The 9,097-nt window shown below is 36.4% G+C and overlaps 1 protein-coding gene and 1 long non-coding RNA gene across 4 annotated transcripts; both read right to left on the bottom strand.

Annotated features, from left to right (window-relative positions):
• Positions 1-280: 280 nt before the first annotated feature.
• On the bottom strand, positions 281-7,474 carry LOC149661064 (uncharacterized). Of its 3 annotated transcripts, XR_016368775.1 has the most exons (6): positions 6,361-7,474; positions 4,856-5,011; positions 4,601-4,757; positions 2,939-4,437; positions 2,054-2,145; positions 281-1,943 (listed from the first exon to the last, which is right to left on the bottom strand). XR_016368775.1 is itself a non-coding variant. In XM_089842454.1 (5 exons), the coding sequence occupies exon 4, from the start codon at positions 4,189-4,191 to the stop codon at positions 2,947-2,949; it is 1,245 nt and encodes a 414-aa protein (XP_089698580.1). In that variant the 5' UTR covers positions 4,192-4,437; positions 4,601-4,757; positions 4,856-5,011; positions 6,361-7,474; the 3' UTR covers positions 281-1,973; positions 2,939-2,946. The 3 variants fall into 3 exon arrangements, 2 of the variants coding, with proteins under 2 accessions (XP_089698580.1, XP_089698579.1); XM_089842454.1 differs by lacking the exon at positions 2,054-2,145 and having other exon boundaries at positions 281-1,973; XM_089842453.1 differs by lacking the exon at positions 2,054-2,145.
• Positions 7,475-7,956: 482 nt separating this feature from the next.
• LOC149661063 (uncharacterized) lies at positions 7,957-8,599 on the bottom strand. The gene is made up of 3 exons (XR_016369066.1): positions 8,508-8,599; positions 8,328-8,433; positions 7,957-8,220 (listed from the first exon to the last, which is right to left on the bottom strand). It is a non-coding gene; the product is annotated as an uncharacterized LOC149661063 (long non-coding RNA).
• Between the last annotated feature and the right edge of the window lie 498 nt (positions 8,600-9,097).

Raw genomic sequence — 9,097 nt, 5'->3', positions numbered from 1 at the left:
TTTTATGGGGAAATAGGTGAATTTCGTAGTATATTGAGGGGTAAAGGTCACCCCTCCGAACATTCCCAAACGTTTTCCATGTTTGTTTTGAGGCGATATATTTCTAAGCAACTTTGAAAGGGATAACTCAACGTTATGAAGTTTTTGAAAATTAAAATTCAATTTGAAATAAAAGATCGTTAATACAAGAAGAATCTTAAGCATCGTCTATTTGTTTCGAAAGTGGGCGTGGTTTTCCCCTCCCGCGTCTTGAACCCAAAATAATAAAAGAAGCAATTGAACATTGGAGAAAAAAATCCAAATTAATTTTTATTAAATCATCAGGACTATTGGAAGAACGGGTCCGTCCCTGGCCTGGCCAAGTTAAGATTAGGCTAAGTTAGGCACAGGGACCTTGGGTTTGAAATTGGCAGAATTTCCATTAAAATTGAACGAAAATGAAACTTAAAAAATAGCATTGGCAATAATTAGTTCCACTATAATTCAAAAAGCCCTGGAGTAAAAAAATCCCAGGAAACTAAATGGATAGTAACGCACAATTTGAACAACAATAAATAAAGGGTTTCAAATAATTGAAAATAATACACACTGACAAATTAATCAAGTTTGTTCAATTCTTCTTCGAAACAAAATTTAAATATCGATTTTTTGCTCTCCTATCTCTTTAAATTAAATTTAATCGTTACAAAAAATATATTTTAATTTTCATAGAAAAAACTTGCAAATTCATGAGAAAAAGATGAATAAATATAGCGAATAATTTGATTCTATCGTTCTTGAAAATGTCCATTAAGTTCGCTAGACATTATTTAAAAGCAACGGAAAATAAAATCTTCGTTGCATTTGCGAGACTCGCGAATAAAAAAGTTAATGAATTATTTATTATAAGGTTGAAATATTTCGCGAAAAGGTTATTTCGAAATGATTGAATTATTTGGTCCGGAATTATCACGATAACTTGAAAATAGACGGGAAGTTCTTGAAAATGATCACCAAGACTCGCGACTTCAATTAATAAAATGTTGAAAAAGAAAAACTCTTTGAAAAATTTTAAAATCGGAAAATGGTTTTAAACGTTCGTTAATCTCGTCACTAATTCTTGAAATTGTTCAAAATAAGTAAAAACGAAACGGCGTCAATTCGTCAAAGTCAAATTGTTGAATCCCAAATTGAGGAAATGAATAACGGAAGTTGGTGACTTATTGGAAGGCAGTCCAATGATGAGAAAGGTCAAAGGTCGTTTGCGGTCAAAGTATAGAAGAGGGAACACTATTTTGCGGACACCGTTTAGTCGGGGGAAGGGGGGAAGAAGGTGGTGTCGAGTTGCCGGGACAGTGGTCGAAATGACGGACAACAATTCCAGATGAAGGAAAAGTGAAAGGAACCACGAGAAAGAACTGTGAGAAGATAGTTAAAGGGTGAATTAACTGGACTTAAATCTAAAGAAATTTTATAATGGTTGTCTGTCCATTTTCCCATTATCGTCCTTAACTGGTTTTTGACCACAGTGTACTACTTATTCTCAAACAGAGCCTGTCTCCTCAGTAGAAGCGGGAGGGGGGGGGGTAGGTTTAGATTAAGGTAAATATTAGGTTTAGGTTAAATATGAGGTTAGGTTAGATGAGGGGGAAAGTTAGTTTGGTTTAGGATTAAGGTTGGTGGGTTGAATGAATTTTCCCCTTCCCCGAGGTCAGGCTTCCTGAGTTAGTGCGGTCAGTTTGCTTCTCTTCGGAAGGGGGTCAAAATTGGAAACGTAGTTCTTTCTCGTGGTAATCCACTCGCTCAAATTGCTATGGCTCAATTCCCTTCATTTGTAATTGGTATCTCGACCTCATCCGTTATCCGTCTGGACTTCTGACGCGTACGCGACGAACACTTGTGTCTTTTCATCCTGAATGATCCACCGCGTTTGCGTACACGTTCACCCTTTCGCCTTCCCAATTCTATGGAGTGATGATGAGATGACATTAATCCTGAAAAGAAAAGCAATGAAACGTGTCTGTTAGTATAAATACATTGATACTTTTTTCAAAAATTTCAAAATTGTACCGACATTACGTAAACTTGGATATAACAAGAAGAAATTTTGTCCCCTCAAAACAAGATTATCAAAATTTTACGCCACCGGAAGTTTATGCTAGTTCCCTGTGACGTAGAAGGTGAAAAAATATTGGAGAAATAAGCCTAAGTTAGATCTTCAGCGTAATTTTACGAGTGGCTAAAAGTGCGCCTCTTTTTAGGGTAGAATGAAACTAAAATAGGAAAAAAATGTGAGAGGTGGCAATTAACAAGATATTTAAAGCAACAGGCGGCTCCATGATCACCCCTAGCATTCTGGCTAATCTTCTGGACACGAATTTTACCTTGACAAAGGCAGGAACCAATCAGACCTAATGCACTAGTTCCCATTGGTTCCTGCCTTTGGTTTAAGTAGCCTTTAGCAAGCTTAGCCACTGTGTAGCAGAAAAGCCATCTATAAGGGGCATCAATGGAGCCGCGCTTTCCTTTAAGAATAATTGGGGTTAGAAACATGGCCAATTTAGTGATATTTTGGAAAAGGTGCAGATTTATCAGTTCATAAAAACAGGGGCATATTTAGTCGCTCATGTAATGTTCATTCTAAGCATAGTTTGCAAATTATAATTTCAGCGCGCGACAAGCGAACTCTCGCGCGTGAACCAAGCTTTTGCGCAATTATGACGTCAAAGGGAAAAGAAAATAATTCCGTGCAGCGCATTGCGAATATCACAATAGATTAAAAGGGTGAAGCCAAGTTTTGATTTGCATCTTGGTGAAATGTTAACCCTGTTTAAGGAAACTTGTCTTATTTTAAAGGGAAAGAGAAACCCTACCTTTTTAAATTGGATGTAGGCCTAGAAATTTAAGCGCATTCTAAGATACCGTCGAGACTTTACAATTTATTTCGAGAATAACTTACCTTTTCCATTATTGACGGTTGAAGGTCGTTTCTCCAGAGTTGGATCCCAGGTTTATGTTTTTTTGTTCTATCGGAGTGTTGATGTTGTTTATGGTTACCGATCCGCCGATTGTCCCTGGTACCACTATGGTGATCTGTGGACTTTGACTCGCAGGTGCAGAACAGTTTTTGAGTCTCATCCTCAGTTCGGCATTGCGTAGGTTCATCTTGGATAAGGTCTCCGTCAATTGAGCCAGTTCCCTTTCCAGGGCCTCAATCTTGTCAATGTCCTTGCTCGATGGGCCGGTGGTGTTTAGTTCCGGCGTCCTTGTTTCACTCGATCCGCTTAATTCTGATCTATCTCGCTTTAGTTTTTCGATCTCACACTCTAATTTCTCTTTTTCAACCCTGAGCGACGAGAGTTGAGCTTCCAATCTTTCCTTGTCTTCTTTCAAGACGGATACATCCGCCGGAAAATCTGAAGTCTCTTCATCAGGATCTTCAGTCTGAACGGATCTCGGTTCCGCCGCCTCGCTCTTCACTCCTTCTTCCGAAATTTCTATTTCTTTCGTATTGCTTTTTTCGTGTTTAATAAACAATTTTTCTATTTCTTTTTTAACGGAATCTTTCGCGTAGTACAAAGCAGTGCGACCAACATTGTTAGTCAAGTGAATGTCGGCGCCGTTTTCCAGAAAATATCTGACTACATTCAAGTGACCATAATAGGAAGCGATGTGAAAGGGTGTCCAGCCATCTTCCTCTGCCTGATTGATTTGCGCCCCATTTTGGATCAAATGAGTGACGACATCCAAGTGACCCAAAAAGGAAGCCATGTACAAGGGTGTCCAGCCATCTTTATCGGCCTGATTGACTTGCGCCCCATTTTGGATCAAGTGGGTGACGACATTCAAGTGACCCTTCTGGGAAGCGATGAACAAAGGTGTGGCGTTATCTATCTGTGCCTTATTGACACGCGCCCCATTTTGGATCAAGTGTCTGACGACATTCAATTTGTCTTCCCACGATGCCAAGTATAAAGGCGTTCTGCCTTCATGATCGATCGCATCAATTCGCGCTCCCTTTTCAAGAAGTAGTGTGACGACTTCTACATGTCCATTTTGGGCAGCGAAGTGTAACGCCGTGCCACCATGCTCCTCCTCCCTCTTTTCGGGGTCTTCCCCTCTTCCCAATAATTTCTTTACTCTTTTTACGTCACCATCCCGCGAAGCTTCGTGTAAGTTCGGAATGCCTAGTATCCTCCTGAGCACCGCCATCAGTTTCCAAGGGATTAATTCCTTGGGCGATTGTAGACCTTAATTTTAAGGGCGGCTGATTGGCGACTGCGTAATTCGGAACATTGTTCCTCGCAATATATTCGTGTATTTACAAGGGGAAATACACTAATGACTCGTGACGTCAGGGACAGGGAAGCTACGCGGATCCGCTTGGTGTTCGGGAGCTTCATTTTGTTTTTCGCTTCGGTTGACGCTCATTTCATTTCGCCGCGTTCGCATTTCGGGCTAAAAAACAATTAAGGAATGCCGTCAAAACCAAATATTGAAGAGTTCTAGCACATTTCATCTAAAATTGATCAATTGATAGCGATCGCGTTCTAAAAGGAATTTAGCGCTAACCATGAACAAGTTGTTTCCCGAACTGAACCTTTCCATTATAAAGTTCTACCTTTTGAATTTTGTTGTCGTCGATTGAGAGGAAAGATGAGGCGGAAGATAAGAAACTATTCGAAAATGAACTTTAGCATTTCGGTGTCAGTCTCTCGATTGTTCACTTTGAATGAGTTTGGGCGACTTTCTTGACCCTGCCGAGAAGGAACGACCACCTGCAATTAGAAAAAGATTAAAACGTGCCCAATTAATATTAATAATAATAATGCAAAACCATAATAAAAGAAAGAACTCTTGAATCTGATCCATTTACCTTTAAAGACTTGGTTTCTTTATGGGAGATTCGAGGGGCCTTTCACTCCGCCGATGCGTGGAGCGGACCACCGACTCTAGCCTCGCGTCTTCATTCGCTTCTCTTCAACGCTCCCGAATGACGAGTGCCACTCCCCATCAAACAGCCCGAAAAATCCTGAAATTATTAAGATGAACCACAAAGAATCAGCACAAATTCAATACTCGAATGTATCTAGGTATAAAGACGGGAGTGCTTTTTAAGTATGACACTTGCTATTTTTTGTGACAGCAGCCGGCAAAGTAGACGCATTTCTTTGTCGTCATATTTTCCATAAATAGACTCAATTGACAAAGTATATAATACTGAAGAAATTGTATGACACGAGGTAGTTTTAGGTAGGGTGTACAAGTAATTATTGGCTTATGTCTCCGTGTTGTGATTTTATAAAAAGAAAGGAGATCTAAGTGACTAGGGAAATTCTGGAACACTTTCGACGGTAGCCTATGTCCCTACATTCCAAGTACAAGTTTAACTATTTCACCTTGAGACCCACAAACCAAAATAATTCTTCCAAGAATTGTCAAAACAAGCTTTTAGCAAGTTTTATCCCCTTTCTCCAACCCCCAAATTAACGTGCTCCGGAAATGGTACCATGCCATGGTAGCACAAACGAGGACCAGAAAATTCTAGAATCTTACTCCCTGACCAGTGTCCCCAAAAAACTGACCAATCCGTCTACGTCATGAAAATTGTCTTCTATTAGCCAAACCCAAATTTCTCATCCCAGATTCCCTCGCGAGGAATTCGGAAATATGAAACAACGGTTCTTCCTTTTCCACCCTTTAGATTTGAACTTGCTAAAATATATTTAAAAGTGGGGAGAATGGAGCGATCTGAGATGACTTAGCGTGACGTCAGCTATGCTATTTCTCCATAGAACCAAAGCGGTAGGAAACATGGCTGCCCACTGCCAAAGCTGAGCCCGTTACGTTTTACCCAGGCACTCACGTCACAACTGAGATAGCTCTATACTAGAGTTACCAGGAATCGGAAACCCCATAAAATATTATTAACTCGGAATGAGTGCTAATGTTCGTACTAAATGGTAGATTATCAAATATTTCTCTCAAAATTATGTGTTCCATTAAATTACCGAAGCGGATGCCAGTCTGTTTTGCCTATCAAGGGTTTATTTGCCGGTGAGGCAGAATGAAGGTTGAAGCTTGGAAAGGGGTTCCCTGAAACCAAATAAATGATGCGAGAAATGGTAAAAGCTCCTATGGTTGATTATCCTTGCTCAATTGTCCCAATTTCTCATGTTAATTTCCTAACGGAAATTCAATAGATCTTCTACACATATTAATCAGTATGAGCCATTTTATTCCTAAATTATAATCTCATTATTATGTCATCTGAAATTCTATAGAAATATCCTATTTTTCACGCATACAAGGAATATTAATTTTTTCGTTGAACTCCCCGCGAGTCTGGCAATTTACTTAAGTCCTCGAAACTGCACTTACCATTTTGATTTCTCTTGGCTGCTGGACCTGGTTCCTTTTTGCCCTTCTGACTCTCGCCTCTCTCCGAGCAACGCTTTTTTAACGTCGAAATTGCGACCCACGATGGTATTTTAATGAAACCAAGGTGACCCTTTTATCTCCCTCAAGTGGTTAATGGATCACGTGGATTTAGTTAGATTAAGTCACGCCATTCTATCTTGAATCCGCATAATTTGCCCTGAATTGAACCTTTTTCCCTCTGTTAGTAATAGATTTACCTTGACAAGTTCTTTTTATCGGACATTAAAGGGAATTGTTGAAGTGTGCTTTCTGTATTTATATCTATATACTTTTGATTCCACTTATAAAATTTGAAGATAAGACAGGTAGTCAACGAAAATAACAAACCACTTGAAAACGTATATTTAGATACAAGTATGACACTCGATGGGGTCGCATAATAGTATCGAATTGATTAATGTCGAATAGAGAGTTGCTCCTTCAATTTACTAATTTAACCTAGAGTCGAAAGGAATTGTATCGAACGTCCTTAAAGTCGAAAAATTCGCTTTCTTAGGATTAGCAGCGAACCACATTTTGACAAATTTGATTAGTATCGAATGGAATGAGGATGAAAATAACAAAATCGGAATACGGTCGACACGGAACTATGTCGAACGTCATTATAGTCGAAACGTAGCTTGTGATGGGTAAGTGGCTTATTAGGTTTGGTTAGGTTGAGGTTAGGCTTGGTTCGGTTAGTTTCAGATGAGGTGAGGTTAGGTTCAAGTTATTTATTCTCAATAATGACGTTGAGTCCTCATTAAACAAATGAAAGCTTGACTAAATTACCTTAAAAAGTGACGTAATTAGACCAAGAATTGGTAGGATTTTACTTCATTCTGATTAATTAGACCACGAGGAGTTCGAAAAACGAAGAGAACAAATTCTAAACTGGCCGAAAGTTGATCAAAAACGTTTTGAAATTTCAAAATTGCATGTACTTACCACCATTAAGACCGCTGAGCGCCTAAACGCGTTCTGCTCTCAATCTTGAAAAATTCTAGGGGGTAAACATAATAACAACAGACTCGCGACGGAAATAAATCTATGAAATTTTAAACACCTGCGTAAAATATTTTGAAAGGTAATGAAAATAAATAACAAAATTTTGCAAAGGCGTAATATTATTTCGAAAAGTAAATGAAGATAAACAAGAAAATTTTGAAAAAGGTGTAATTTTATTTTGGAAAAATATTTCAGAAAAATGTTTCAATTACTTCCCAAACAATATTATGCCTTTTGTAAAATATTGATGTTTATCTTAATTTATTTCCCAAATTATGTTTCGCATATTCCAAAATATTGTTGTTTATCTTCATGTACGTTTCGAAATAATATCACGCCTTTTCCAAAATTTTTTTTGATCTTCATTTACTTCCAAAATAATATTATACCTTTTCCAAAATTTGATATTATCATTTATTTAGTTTCCTAAATAATATTATGCCTTTTCCAAAATTTGATATTTTCATTTATTTAGTTTCCTAAACAATATTACGCCTTTTCCAAAATATTGTTGTTTATCTTCATATATTTCCCAAATAATATTATACCTTTTCCAAAATTTGATAATTTCATTTATTTAGTTTCCAAAATAATATTACACCTTTTCCAAAATATTGTTGTTTATCTTCATATATTTTCCCAATAATATTACGCCTTTTCCAAAATATTGTTTACCTTAATTTACTTCCCAAATTATGTTACGCCTTTTCCAAAATATTGTTGTTTATCTTCATGTAAGTTTTGAAATAATATTACGCCTTTTCCAAAATTTTATGTTGTTTCTCTTCAATTACTTCCCAAATATTTTTATACCTTTTCCAAAAATTTGATATATTCATTTATTTAGTTTCCAAAATAATATTACACCTTTTCCAAAATATTGTGGTTTATCTTCATATATTTCCCAAATAATATTATACCTTTTCCAAAATTTGATAATTTCATTTATTTAGCTTCCTAAATAATATTACGCCTTTTCCAAAATATTGTTGTTTATCTTCATATATTTCCCAAATAATAATACGCCTTTTGCAAAATATTGTTGTTTATCTTTATATATTTCCCTAATAATATTACGCCTTTTCCAAAATATTGGTTACCTTAATTTGCTTCCCAAATTATGTTACGCCTTTTCCAAAATATTGTTGTTTATCTTCATGTACGTTTTGAAATAATATTACGCCTTTTCCAAAATATTATGTTGTTTCTCTTCAATTACTTCCCAAATATTGTTATACCTTTTCCAAAAATTTGATATATTCATTTATTTAGTTTCCAAAATAATATTACACCTTTTCCAAAATTCTGTTGTTTATCTTCATATATTTCCCAAATAATATTACGCCTTTTCCAAAATATTGTGGTTTATCTTCATTTATTTCGAAATAATATTACGCCTTTTCCAAAATATTGTGGTTTATCTTCATTTATTTCGAAACAATATTACGCCTTTTCCAAAATATTTTAGATTATCTTCATTTATTTCCCAAATAATATTATGCCTTTTCCTAAATATGGATGTTTACATTGAGTTAGTTTTCCGAATAATATTATGCCTTTTCCAAAATATTGTTATCTTCATTTACGTTTCGAAATAATATTACCTCTCTCCAAAATATTGTTTACTTTTCAAAGTGGAGTTTTCTTCAAAATATTTTTCTATCCTGATATAAGAATTGTAAATTTTTCA

This window comes from Phalangium opilio, unplaced genomic scaffold, assembly GCF_054372755.1.
Source record: "Phalangium opilio isolate 3A_F unplaced genomic scaffold, DU_Popi_V2 ptg000070l_1, whole genome shotgun sequence".
NCBI classification, from domain to species: domain Eukaryota; kingdom Metazoa; phylum Arthropoda; class Arachnida; order Opiliones; family Phalangiidae; genus Phalangium; species Phalangium opilio.
Note: the sequence above shows the minus strand (reverse complement) of the source record. Positions and strands in the feature narration are given on the sequence as shown.